The sequence below is a fragment of the Gekko japonicus genome, unplaced genomic scaffold, assembly GCF_001447785.1.
Source record: "Gekko japonicus isolate JY-2015 unplaced genomic scaffold, Gekko_japonicus_V1.1 scaffold281, whole genome shotgun sequence".
NCBI lineage: Eukaryota > Metazoa > Chordata > Lepidosauria > Squamata > Gekkonidae > Gekko > Gekko japonicus.
The window spans coordinates 427,717-441,607 of NW_015174281.1; the positions used below are offsets into that span (position 1 = coordinate 427,717).

Here is a 13,891-nt window from a genome sequence, read left to right on the forward strand (position 1 = left end):
AGTAGCTATTGATAGACCTGTTCTCCATTAATCTATCTAATCCCCTTTTAAAGCTGTCTATTCCTGTGGCCATCACTACATCCTCTGGCAGTGAATTCCACATTTTAATCACTCATTTCCTTTTGTCCATCCTGGATAACATAAAATCAGTAGAACAAAGTAGCCAAATGACTCTTCGGTGTCACATTAAGGGAACACTTCTTGGAAATAAAACATCCTCACAAGACCCCTGAGTGTTCCCTCTAAGCTGAGTTAGTGTGAGCTAGCTCACACTAACTCAGCTTAGAGGGAACATTGCGGCCCTGACTGTTTCTACTGGGCACCCACCCACTGGCAAAAGTCCAAGTCTGGAGCATAGCGAAACGGGCCCTAGATGGAAAGGGCATAGCCACAGTCCCTGCTGGGAAGAGCGAAACTGCCACACGGAATGGGATTGGGTGGCTATTTTAAGGAACAGGAGTGGGTGGTTATTTTAAGGGTGGCCTTCGGAGTTTGTTCTCGCTGTAGAATTTACCTGAATCCTGGGCAAGGATGAGGGGGAGGGAGACGAGAAAGTGAGAAGGAAGCGTGCTTGGGATGGCAGGAGATCCGGATGGATGATGATAACCAGGTGAGAGGACAGGATCAGGATATGATCAGGAGAGGTGAGGTAACACCCAGACCAGATGAGTCGAGGTGGAAGAGGAATTCGCACCTCTCTATTTTAGTTTTAACTCTTGTCGCTTTTTTTGGCCGTGCATTTATCACACAGTTGCACCCAATAAGAAACTTGCCTTGCCATTTAATCGAGGCAGTTTGACTTCGCTGGCACCGGTGCTCTTTAATTAAGCTCCCTGATCTTATTGTGTCCCACCTCACTCCACCGGTTGCCGGCCTAGCCTAGATACCCCTGGGGATGTACGAACCCGGCCAGGCTGTATTTTGAAACAATGTGGACTCGCGTTTCATTCTAACAATCCCGGGGCGAAAACCCAGAAGGAATATTTACCCGGGGCGAGGGAATCCTGTCTGAGATTCTCCTTGCAAACATTTGCCACATGTGTTTTCTGCATTCCCCGAGGCGGTGGATTATTACTGTAATTTAGTAGAAGAGGAGGAGATTTTGCCATCGGGTGAACCAGGAGGGACAGGATGAAGGAGGATACTCCCAAATGCTCCGATCAGGTGGGCACTTCGCAAATCCTACCAATGAGCCGGCTCTGCGGTGCTAGCCGAGCCTTGAGCCTGCTCAGCTAGAGTGCTTTCGTGTTTACTGGATGTGATATGCAGCAGAGGGGATGAGAGCTTTCAGCTGAGCTGTTGCTTGAGGGGGAATTGAGAAGGGGGGAAGAGAGACAGGGAGGTGTGTCTGTGTGTGCGCGGCTTCTGCCCCCTCTTAAGAGATCACTCTCTTCTCTCCATAGAGCGTCTCTGACCACACAATTGGCAAAGACCTCCAGAACGCGAGGACAGGTCAAAGGCAGTGAGTATCTTTTCTTTAGTCTCTGTATGTGTCTGTCTGTTGGAAATGCACGATCGGTATTTAATTTGTCTGCTCTCTCTGTCTCTGTGATGGCTTTGCCCTTAAAAAAAAAAAAGGTTGTTTCTGTTCATCCAGTTTATCCCTTGATTCCTGCCTGCCCCCACCCCTCACAACGGGAATAGCACCCTCCAACTGTACTGGATGATGATGTGATACCAGATGTGCAGCAACATCTTATCCGAGTTCGATGCTTCAATATGCACGCAAACTCTGGGCTTCAAAGGCTATACCTGAACGTGCTGATAAAGTCTCCCTCGCTCCTCTTTTGTATATTGCAAAAGGGGGGGGGAGACTTTCCATGCATGGGGAAAAGTGTCAGGGAGGTGAGATTGGGCTGTACAAAGTCAGGTGCCTCTGTTTCCCTTTCGGCTGTGCCTGCCGTGGGAACTCACCAGTGCTTTGGTGAATTCTCGCGGCAGTTTATGGAACCATGACTGCAGGCAACCTTCTGGAATGCAGGATTAGAAATGGTTCACCTCTGCCTTGATGAACAGGAACTGCTGTGGCTGGAGACAGGAAGAAAGAGCAGGGTGGAGATAGACTGCGGAACAGGAGAGAATAGTGGTAGGTTGGAAATCCAAGAATGAGGCAAAAAAGGGCATCGGGGAAAACTTTGAAGTGTCTGCAGGTATGGGAAAGAGCAGGGTGGAAATAGACTGCAGAACAGGAGAGAATAGTGGTAGGTCGGAAATCCAGGAATGAGGCAAAAAAGGGCATCAGGGGAAAACTTTGAAGTGTCTGCAGGTATGGGGGCGGGGGAAAGCAGGCCTGCTTTGCATTCATCTTGCACCCTTCCCCTTCAACTGGCACCACAGGGAAGAACAGATTCTTGGTCAGCCACAGAAACGACTGTGTGCATAGGCAGGAGGGGAGAGCCCAGGTGAACCTGTTGTTCAGAAAATTCTGACCCGTGGAATCCAGGGAAGCAGCATCCTGTCTTGCAACCCCGCATGAGGGTGGGGATGGGGGCTGCACCCGTGTCAACGAGGAAATTCAAAGGAACTTAGAGAACGGCAGGGATTGATTTCAGCTAAATACAGCACAAGGCGGACAGTTGGGGTAGGGATTAAGAGAAATGCACTCGCTGGCATGTAATGCAATCCCTGGTCCATTAGTGAAAAGAGAAACGGTCTCTCTCTCTCTCTCTCTCTCTCTCTCTCTCTCTCTCTCTCTCTCTTTCTGTGTTTCTGTCTCTCTCTTTCTTTTGTCAAAAGACAGCCTGCCCGCTCTCTCTCTCTCTCTCTCTCTCTCTCTCTCTCTCTCTCTCTCTCTCTCTCTCTCTCTCTCTCTGCCTGCGCTTGTGCATCTGTGTTTTAATGTAATCAGATTTTTTTTTAATGGATGCCAAGATCGGCCACTGGTCCTGAGTTCCGAAGGCCTTCAGAGCCATCTCCCTGCCCCTGCGCTGCCAGTCTTTTTGGTCTCCTTTCGTCTTTTGTCTTTCCATAGAAGTAATCACCCCTGGGGTGGAGGAGCGAAGGCTTGCAGACAGTTCCACTTGTGCAACGCTTCTGTAGGGTGCATACATAACTACAGTTGGGGCTATAAGCATATTGGTACCTATCGATTGACTAATTTGTGGCAGAGGTGAGATCGGAACTGGAGGCTTTCCAGCTCACATTTTTACTGGTTCCTGTGCTACAGGAGGAGGGTTGATGTGGTTTACCTAAAGGCCAAATTAAATTTGATGGGGGGGTGAGACCCATGTGCATTTGATTCATGCGTTCCTTGTTCACAAGGAAAGCAGATTATTTTTTTCACACAAAAAAGGAGCGCCTTGATGAGGGGAGCAAAGTCCTTTCCCCCCCCTGACCTTCCTGCACTGCATAGCTTTAAGTGTTTTTCTTCCCCAGCTTGTATCTGGTTTCTGTGCTGGGCTGGGCCAAAAAATGGTGATTTTATTAGAGAACTGATGCAAGATAAGGGGACAGGGTTTAGTGCTTCCTCACCCTTGTGCCCCAGTTTATAATAAAAATTAGGAGCACACCCTTGCTTTACACCTTGGATGCCCATTCGCATCCAGCTGGATAATCAGAACACGAATGCAGTCAGTTTTAGGCCAAGGTTCCATCTTCCACTGCAGCTCGCCCTATGGGATCGGCTTAGGGATGCCAGCCTCCAGGTGGGACCTGGGGATCCCCTGGAATTACAGCTCATCTCCAGACTACAGAGATCAGTTCCTCTGGAGAAAATGGATGCTTTGGAGTTTGGAGGGCTGACTCTACGGCACTGTACTCCACTGAGGTCTCTGTCCTCCCCAGACTCCATCCCCAAATCTCCAGGAGTTTCCCAACCTGGAGATGGTAACCATACCCCCCCATCCCCTACCGGTGACCTGGGGGACCAGGAAACCCTAGATCTGCTTTTAATTTATTTTATTCAGTACCTTTTTTATTCTACCCTTCCTCCAAGGGGTTCAGGCCAGCATACATTGTCCCATGTTGCTCCCTTTTATCCTCACACTAACCCTGTGAGGTAGGATAGGCTGAGAATGTGTGACTGGCCCGAGGTCACCCAACAAGCTGCATGGCAGAGCAGATTCAAATTGGGGTCTCCAGTCTCCCGGATCTTTGTCTGATAGTCCAACCACATCACCACCCTGGCTTTCATGCATGACCCCCTTTCGCTGAGTGTGAATACAAAGGAGAAAAAGTTCCTTTGGTAGGGAGGGAGCAGACAGACACAACTTGGTGTACAAAGGCAAGAAAAGGTGGGGCTGCTGAAACTCCTTCTTCTGAGAAGGAGCTCTGTCCTCTGCCTCCATCTCTGTCCCAGTGGCACAAGGTAAATATCCCAGAACGGAAATGCAAGAACTGGGGAGAAAGGTGTTTGCAGGGGAGAACGGGCTGTCATTTTAGGCCCATTTTTTCTCCTACTGAGCTTGCAAATTAGAAGTAAGCCTTGCTGAAGCAGAGAGGCATTTGCAGGGAAGAGCTGGAGGCACCAGAAGGCTAAAACTCCCCCTCCTCCCACCTGCAAATGCCTTCCCAAGGCTGCTCCCCCCCCTCCCCAGGCAGGCTTGCTAGTTCTCATCCCAGAACCTTTTTTTTTGGGGGGGGGGGGGGGATAAAAATGGTGGGGGGCATTTGCAAGGAAGATGGTGTTGGGGGAAAGTCTTGCTGCTTCTCTCTGGCCTCACACGACCACACTGGACACATGCTTGTGAACACCGTTTTGCAGAGAGAATCTGCCATTCAGACCTTAACCGCTATGCGGATTGATGGTCTCTCACTTCCTTACTCCTTGTCTGTTTATTTTTGCTTGCAGTTCCAGGCTAATTTCTCTTGGCAAAAGTGGCCCAGGGCTCTAGCAGGCCCGAGTCCCATCTCTTCCCCCCTTTTGTCCTTTTCCTTTCCCCTCCCTTACTCTGCGTAGATCACCCTTGCTGCCAGGACCCCAAACCGAAGTGACCCGGTGCTTTTTGTTGTTACTGTTGCTTGCTTGTGAGGATGCTGTAAAGAGCACCGGCCTTGACCACTGTGTGAAGTCACCCTGTTGCTTTACTTACGGGCCAGTTTCAGTGCCTGCTTTCCCAAGCTGACTCTCCAGGAGCCCCAAGCATGACATGAAGGGGAGTCATGGGGCATCGGGGTAGATTGTCCTCCTCTTTAGGCTGTTTCAGCCCTGAGCTGAGACTTTGCTGAATGACATTGTGACACAACCTCTCTGCTGCTTTTCCACTGGCGAACTGAAAGCCGGGTCTTGATCTCAGTGCCAGGGGGAAGGGGTAACCCTTATACTTCCTTCTGGAACCAGGCATCTGTTCTGGACAGAGCACACTAGGGGACCAGGCCCCGTGGGCCCCATGTTAGCTATGGGCCAGGGGGTAACCCTTATACTTCCTTCTGGAACCAGGCATCTGTTCTGGACAGAGCGTTGGACTAGATGGGCCATTGGCCCAATCCAACACGGCTCCTCTTATATTCTCTTATGGGCCACTCCAGGAAAACAGTTGCTTCCAGGGAGCAAGGAAGCTCACCGAGCCAAAGACAGGTACCTGTCTTGTGCAAAGGATCCATTGATTAAAGTTTAAAGCAACAGCACACACAGCATTGTTATTATTTCTTCCCTCTTTGACTCCTGGAAACCACATGGGTCTACCTCGCTTGACAGTCCATGAAAGCATTAATTAATTGGGATGCCTGCCTGGCAACATTAGTGATGCTGCACAGGTAACTGTTAAAAACTAACTTGTCTCTTGAGAGTGTCTCTCCTTATTCCCCCAGTTCTTTGCTTGAAAAGACTGAGTTGCTTTAATCCATGTACACTGGCATTGGAGCAAGGCCTACTGATTCCCATAGGCTGAATCAGCACTTGCAGCAAGAATACACACAGAGAGAGAGCTCAGCCGTTCCTGCAATCGAAGAGCTAGCCCAATAGGGAGAGAGGTTCCACCCATCATTATACCACCTTGGGATTTATTGATTTATTTAATTGGTAGCTTGCAGGGTTCTTGCAAAATGAAAGAAAAATCCACTGTCCACCTTAAAGACTAACACTATTTATTTCGGTATGAGGTTTTTGTGAGTTACAGCTCACCTGCTGCATGGTTCATCCCTCCTCTGCTTAATCCTCCCATTCTGCTGAAAGTGTAGATTCAACTTTATTTCCTGATTATACTTCTGAATTGGGTGCATGTGCCGAGGTCATGGTAATATCCTCCCTCTCCCCTGCCTTATTCCTTTACCTTTCCATTTCTCGTATCATTGGTTCCTGCATCCCATTTTGGTTGCTACTGGCCCCTTCCCTCCCACAATGAGATCCTAACCATCCTCTGTTTTGCTGCAGTCTCCCTTCCTGATGAGTATTGTCCTTTTCTCCCGCAGTCCTTTGATGGACTCTACAGGAGTTTAGCCAGCATTGCGGTGATGCATGTCATATACCTAAATTGAGTGATGTGTGAGTTTCTCAATGTTGTTTGCTGGAATGGACCTTGTAAGCAAGGCAAGTAGTTGGAGTGCCTAGGGTTGCCATCTCTGGTTGGGAAATTTCTGGTGATTTGGGGGTGGAGCTTGGGAGCAGAGTTAGGGGAGGAGAGGGACCTCAGTGGGGTATTATACCATAGAGTCCATCCTCCAAAGCATCTATTTCCCCCGGGGGGACTGGTCTCTAGTCTGGAGATCTGGGGAGGGGGCCCCAGGCCCCACCTGGTGGTTGACAACTGTAGGGGCACCCTAATGCAGAAACATCAGGGCACCCTAATGCGGTTGGGATTCAGTCCATGGTTTTGAATGCACCAGGGTCTTCAATAATTTTCTTTAACAGGAGCTCTGGATTTTGTATTTAATGGGTGTGCTTGTTGTTGTTCAGTCGCACAGTCGAGTCTGACTCTTTGTGACCCCATGGACCTCATCACACCAGGCCCTCCTGTCATCCGTCATGCTCCGGAGTTTGCTTAATTTCATGTTCATTGCCTCGATAACACTGTCTAACCAACTCGTCCTTTGCTGTCCTCTTCTTCTTTGCCCTTCAATCTTTCCCAGCATCAGGGTCTTCTCCAGTGAGTGCTCCCTTCTCATTTGGTGGCCAAAGTATTTGAGCTTCAGCTTCAGTATCTGGCCTTCCAGGGAACAGTCAGGGTTGGTTTCTTTTAGGATTGACTGATTTGATCTCCTTGTAGTCCAGGGGACTCTCAAGAGTCTTCTCCAGCACCATAATTCAAAAGAATCTATTCTTCGGCGCTAAATAGCAGTATGAAGTATCTTGTAACACCTTCGCCCATTGGTGTCAGGTAACATGTCCATATGTGGGTATTGCCAGCAAAAGGGTGCAACCCACCCCCATGTACTCATTTAATAGACATGGCCATTGTTTGCCTTCTAAGTGTACTTGCTTCATTCCCATAACAAAGTGGTCCGATGCTGTGGCTGACTTGCCATGTAGTGACACTCCTAACTGGGTGGCCAAATATAATCTGCTCTGTTTGTGATCTGGATTTCACGGCTCTGTAGCTGCTTACTGAACCTTGAAGTCCTGGAGACATTTGCCGCATTTTGCAAGATGCTGTGTGTCAGGAAAGGGGAGAAACATGTGATATCTATATGTGAAAAATATAACGGCTGCAGCAAGCCCTTAAACAGTTTAATTGGTAGATTAACCCACTGTAGCTCTGGAAGTTTATAATGTGGGAAGCCACTTTTTAACTGGTGATGGCTGCTTTTCATGGGTCCAGTTAAAGAAATGCTTGCTTATTTCTTTGAAGCTTTTCTAGTCGTCGTGTGTTAGAATATTAAGGAATGAAAATGAAAACACAATGCCCTTTGCTTACGTAAAAGCATCTGCACTAGTTCAGACCAGTAGCCTATCTAGTCCAGCATTCTGTTACATGTAGTAGCCAAATTCCAAATACCTCTGGAAGGTCTACAACAAGGTCTAAGTCTTCCGTATGTTGCTGCTCCAGCACTGGTGTTCATTAAGTTAATGCTGCTGAACATGGAAATTCCATTTCGTCATTGTGGCTAACAATCCTCAGTCAGCCATCTATGACTTTGTCTAGTACCCTTTCAAAGCCAAGCAAGGCTGTGGCTGCGCCTCGTTGGATACTGTTGTGATGCACCATAGCAGTCATTTGCAATTGGTTTGTCTTGTGTGGGCAAGACGATCCAGGAGGTGAACTATGGTTATAGTGCAATGAAAGCATTTTCATGACTGACGAACAGTATCCTCTGCAGACATTATGATAGTGTTCCATTACACGATGTGGGAGCCCATCAGCTGCACATATTGAAAGTGCGCAGGTCCATATGATGCACTCAATAAGTACAATCACATTGCCCATTTGACTTGAGACAATGATTGCATGTATTGCACTCCTCAAACGTATGGCTGCGCTGGCCACTGCACTAACAGAATATCGGTGTAGCATCTGCAGAGGGCTGCTGAGTTGACGTCTCCATCAAACTATCCTCCATGGCCGCAAGATATCTTTCCTTATCAGTCACTACTAGCTCAAATGACATTCACATACAGTTACAGTTAGGATTTTTCTCCCCAGTGTGCATTTTTTTGTACATACACTGAACCTTTATACGTAGTCACATTTGAACCTCACAGTTTGGAGAGATCCTTTTGGAATTCCTCGCAGTCTGCCTTCACCATCCTGAATAAGTAGATCTCCTCCACTAACCTGGCTGCTGTTCAACCCCAGTTCCACATCATTTATGAACAAATTAAATAGCCCTGGTTCTGACACCAATTGCCATGGAACCCCACTGCTTACGTCCCTCCTTTGAGAGAACTGTCCAAGACAGAACTCTTAATCTCTATTTCCAGTCATTTAACCATTTCCTAGTCCCTTATCCCATGACTACTAGGGAGCTTTTTGTAAAGGACTTTATAAAAAATCTGTTTGGAAGTTGAAGTATATAATGTTTATCAGGTCAGCCTTGTCCATCAAAGAGATCTAAAAGGTTGCTGAGGTAACGTTTACCAGGTCAGCCTTGTCCATGTGTTTGTTAATCTTCAAAGAGATCTAAAAGGTTGCTGAGGTAAGAGATTCTTTTATGGAAGCCATATTGATTCTTCCATGGTAGGGTTGTTTCTCTATGCTGCTTATTCCACCCAGAACAGTTTCCCACCAGAACAGGTTAGGTAAGCAGGCTTTACCTTTCTGCTTCCATATTTAAAACTTGGTGTTACACTAGCCACATTCTAGTCCCCTGGAAGGGGGGTCACTTCTAGACAACCTGCATATTTGTTGTTAGCAGATGTCTCATTTAAATTCCTTAAGGACCCTCAGATTTCTACCATCCAGACCCTGTTACTTATGTGCATCCTGTCAATTAGATCTAGTACTACGTCTCCTGTCCCTTCTATTTGATTCACTTCTTTCCCTGTAACAGTGGGCAACTGTTAACACACCGGTAACATCCATATTTCTTTAAACCTAATTGGTTAAAAAGGCAGATGATTCATCTACCCCAACATTCTTTAATTGGTTGACAGCTTCCCCCCCAAAAAAAGCATTTGCCTTTGTAGAAAAATGGATTTAATTGCCATTTTAAAAAAAATTCTCTGATTAGAAAGGAGATCAGACTGTACTGATTATTCATCTGGCTTTCCTGCTCCTACCTGTTCTAAGAATTTGTTGTGCACATCTTAAAACAGCCCAGGTACTTATTTTCCTCCAACAAATGCTGGCGGGCACGCTAAAGGTTCTCCTGTTCTAAATGTTATGAGGCAGGCTGCCCGGTGCTGCTAGGGAGATAATCATCTTATTCACCTAACATTTAGATTTGCTCTAAAATTACATTTAAAATGTTCAATAAATAGAAGCCGTTCAAGAGTGATTATAACAGAAGGGAGAAGTGGGCACTGTGCAAATTATCTCAGGGACAGTGCCAAAGCTCTCTGCAGCGTCTTCCCATATGGCATTGGGAAATGTCACTTTATATTTAACTGTGCAGTGATGAAAAGCTTTTGCTGGCTGTTTCATGGTAAAGTTAACAGAAGAAAGTCTTATGAGGCTCAAAGGAGAATCAAGAGCATGTTGCGATTTTGGACCTAGGGAGCCGTATGATGTGGTTACAATGGTTTTTAATAGTGTGTTCTAGGAAATACTGGGGATTCTGTATTGGAAATGTACTGAGGGTTTCACAAAGAGTGACCGGGGTGGGGGTGGGGAGCTGCATTTCAAGAAAGCTATGTAGTCCCCCCCCCCTCCCCATCATTCTTCCTCTGCAGCTCCCTCATGGATTTGTAGGATATGGCCTGGAATGCTTTTTCAGTTGAAGAGGATACCTGTGATTTGCCACCTTCTAGTTGTTTCCCTGCTTAAGATGGCCCAGTTGGTGTCTGCTAGGGTCTGAAGTAGCTCCCAGCTTGTGGAGCAGATGTAACATTTCTGCAAATTTTGAGGCCACAGGGGGAAAAAACTGGGGAGGGGGGAATGTGCACAGGATTTTTTTTTAAGTGAAAATAATTAGGGGGGAAGAATGGAAACATATTCAGTATTTACTTTCCTATGAAACCAAGAAGAAGAGGAGGAGGAGGAGGAGGAGGAGATTGGATTTATACCCCGCCCTTCACTCAGAGTCTCAGAGCAGCTTACAAACTCTTTTCCCTTCCCCTCCCCACAACAGACACCCCGTGAGGTAGGTGGGGCTGAGAGAGCTCTTTTGAGAACTGCTCTTTCAAGGACAGCTCTGACAGAACTATGCCGTGCCCAAGGTCATCCAGCAGCTGCAAGTGGAGGAGTGGGGAATCAAACCCGGTCCTCCCAGATTAGAGTCCGCACACTTAGCCACTACACCAAACTGGCTCTCAGTTTACAGATTTAACAATATGAAATGCATAATTTATGACACAATTAGCATACAAAATTATACTATTTGGCCTTTTTGCGGAATTTAAAAATATAAACATCTTCATTTTCTGTATGAAAATCTGTGAGCATACTCAGTACTTGAGAAAGAACTGCAGACTGCTGCATCCTATGCAGCCATAGCACATGGATCTTAATTTTTGCTGTTTGGAAGGTGGCGGGGGGGGGGAGTTGAAGGAAGAAACCAAATTCTTTAGTAAATGAGAGTGTATTATTTGAACAAACACTCTCGTACAGTTACAGAAGATAGAACTATCAGCATATTTGGATATTCAGTTAAACTTTACAACACTTAAAATACTTGACCCTTTAATAATGTATTATCACTAAACACATTATAATATAATAATTGTGACCAAAATTATTTACATTTAAATCAAAAAAGAATTCTTGTAAATGTTGTATATGCCTGCAGTATATGTAGGAATTAATTATCATTAGACTGTCCTGCATAGGGTTGCCAAGTCCTCCCGGGGGGCAGATTTCCCCCCTCTTTGGAGGCCCGATCTCCGCCCCCGCGGAATCAGGCCCCAGGGGAAACCCCACCCCCGCGCACGCGCCGCCCGGATGTGACGTCATGACGCTGGGCACGCTGGGGGCGGGGCCACAGCCATTTGAGGGGAAAACATAGAGTTTTCCCCTCAAATGGCTGTGGTCCCACCCCCAGCATGCCCGGCGTCATGACGTCACATCCGGGCGGCGCGCACGCGCTTAGGACGCCAGGCAGGAGCCCCCCGCCGCCAGGTAAAAAAGATTTGGCAACCCTAGTCCTGCATAAAAATTGTCATGCTACACACTTTGAGTAAAAGTTTGTCTTTCATTTCGCTTATTTCAAAAGCCAAAGAGAACAAAGTCATAGGTGGGGTTTTTCCAGCATTCCCCCAGATTCCATTGATTCATGCTATACGTTTGGAATGAGTGAAATGTTTTTTAAGACCAGGTTTTTCTCAATCATAAAAAAATGATATTTTATAAGAAGGTTTTTATTCACTTCCCCCCAAATCCCCCCAATTTTGCTGTATGAAAAATGGGAAGTCCTCAGAGTTTTTCATTCCATACATTTTAAAAATGAAAAACCATGCCTTAAGCATTCCTAGATGGCTTCCTAGATTCCTTAAGGGCTTCCTAGATGACACTTCCGTCCTTGACCCATTCCAGTTCGGCTTTCGACCTGGGCATGGAACGGAGACCATACTGGTTGCCCTTACTGACGACCTCCGCAGACATCTGGATTGAGGCGGTGTGGCGGCACTGTTGTTGCTCGACCTGTCGGCCGCATTTGATACGGTCGACCATCAGTTGCTTACCCACCGCCTTGCCGACGTGGGGATTCAGGGGCTCGCCCTTCAATGGCTTGTCTCTTTCCTCCAAGGTCGGGGACAGAGGGTGAAACTAGGGGAGCAGCGGTCCCGGAGGCACCTGCTCAAATGCGGTGTGCCTCAGGGGGCAGTTCTCTCCCCGATGCTATTTAACATCTATATGCGCCCCCTCGCCCAGATTGTGCGGAGGTATGGGCTTGGGTGTCATCAATATGCCGATGACACCCAGCTCTATCTGATGTTGGGCGGCCAGTCGGACTCCGAGCCAGAAGATCTGCACCGGGCGTTGCAGGCCGTATCTGGATGGCTCAGGCTGAGCCGGTTGAAGCTGAACCCGGCGAAGACGGAGGTCCTGTGCCTGGGCCGGAACGGGATGGGATTGGGGCTCCCGCTCCCGGCCTTCGATGGGGTGCCTTTGGTGCCAGCTTCGGAGGTTAGGAGTCTGGGAGTGCTCCTGGACTCCACTTTAACAATGGAGGCCCAGGTGGCAGCCACTGCCAAAGCAGCCTTTTACCATCTCTGGCTGGTGCAGCAGTTGGTCCCCTTTCTCAGCCGCGAAGACCTAGCCACAGTGATCCATGCGACGGTCACCTCGAGGCTAGACTACTGCAACGCTCTCTACATGGGGCTGCCTTTGTCGCTAATTCGGAGGCTGCAGCTAGTGCAGAATGCGGCGGCCAGGCTGGTTGCTGGTGTCTCAAAATGGGACCACATCCAGCCTGTGCTCAAAGCGCTGCACTGGCTGCCTATAGCATACCGGATCCCTATTTTACTTTTTAGTTGTTTCAGTTTTCGTGTAAAAGTTTTCATGTAAAAGTGCCTAGGGTCATGAGAAAAGCAAGAGCTATATCAACTAGGTAATGCAGAAATATCAGTCTGCTCCACTAATTTCCCATTCATTATAAAATAATAATTATAATTACAACAACAACACTATCAAGTACAAATGTAAAGCTTCTGCAATCATAGCACCTCTCAGCCCTGCGGTACCTGTTGTAGTTCCGCAGGGCCTGCAAGATGGAGCTCTTCCGCCAGGCTTTCGAATAGGAGCCGCCGCCGTTACCACTACCACCAACAGGGGCCTGGATAGCGGCACAACCGGAGGCTGAGTGGCCATTGAACATCGGGGGGCCACAGCAACCTCCCTCTGGATGTAAGGGCATGTGCAATATGAGGAGAGGGTTTTAGTCACGCGGGATCCTTGGGCGTTGCCCAGTGTATTAAATTGTTTTAAATTGTTTTATTCTGTTTTATCGCACTGAGTGCCATATTGTTGTAAGCCGCCCTGAGCCCGTACGCGGGGAGGGCAGGGTATAAATAAAAATAAATAAATAAATAAATAAATAAATTAACTTATCCTAAGAGAGAAAATATTTCATAGGGTTCACATACCCACACACCCAGTGTTTCCCAAACTTTCCTCATTTTCCCTTTGGAAATTTTTTTAAAAAAAGTCTTTGGAAGAAAACAGGAGAGGAAAGGATCAAAATGTTTCCTTCTTCCCCAAGCCTTTGCATCTAGAGGAACTGGTCCCTGAGGAAATGAGGGGGGCACCATCAATGTTCCCTCTAAGCTGTGGAGTCTTGTGAGCAAAAATTCTACTTTGTGAGCTACTGGCACGAAAGTTGTGAGCAAGTGATTTGGCTACTGCATAAATTAGTTTGCTCTGGAGCCATCTTTCCTGAGCTAAGACAAAAATGTGTGAGCCAGAGGCTAAAAAACTGTGAG

At 47.3% G+C, this 13,891-nt stretch overlaps 1 protein-coding gene across 4 annotated transcripts in view; it reads left to right on the forward strand.

Annotated features, from left to right (window-relative positions):
* The first annotated feature begins 513 nt into the window (after window positions 1–513).
* Window positions 514–13,891, forward strand: part of RGS8 (regulator of G-protein signaling 8) — a 48,329-nt gene continuing 34,951 nt past the window's right edge. For 3 of the 4 annotated variants that reach the window (XM_015423858.1, XM_015423859.1, XM_015423861.1), the window contains exons 1-2: window positions 514–610; window positions 1,404–1,462. In XM_015423858.1, coding sequence (XP_015279344.1) covers window positions 597–610; window positions 1,404–1,462 — 73 coding nt within the window. In that variant the 5' untranslated portion in view covers window positions 514–596. Of the gene's footprint in view, window positions 611–1,098; window positions 1,165–1,403; window positions 1,463–13,891 lie in introns of those variants that run through there. The other variant, XM_015423860.1, reaches the window with a different exon arrangement.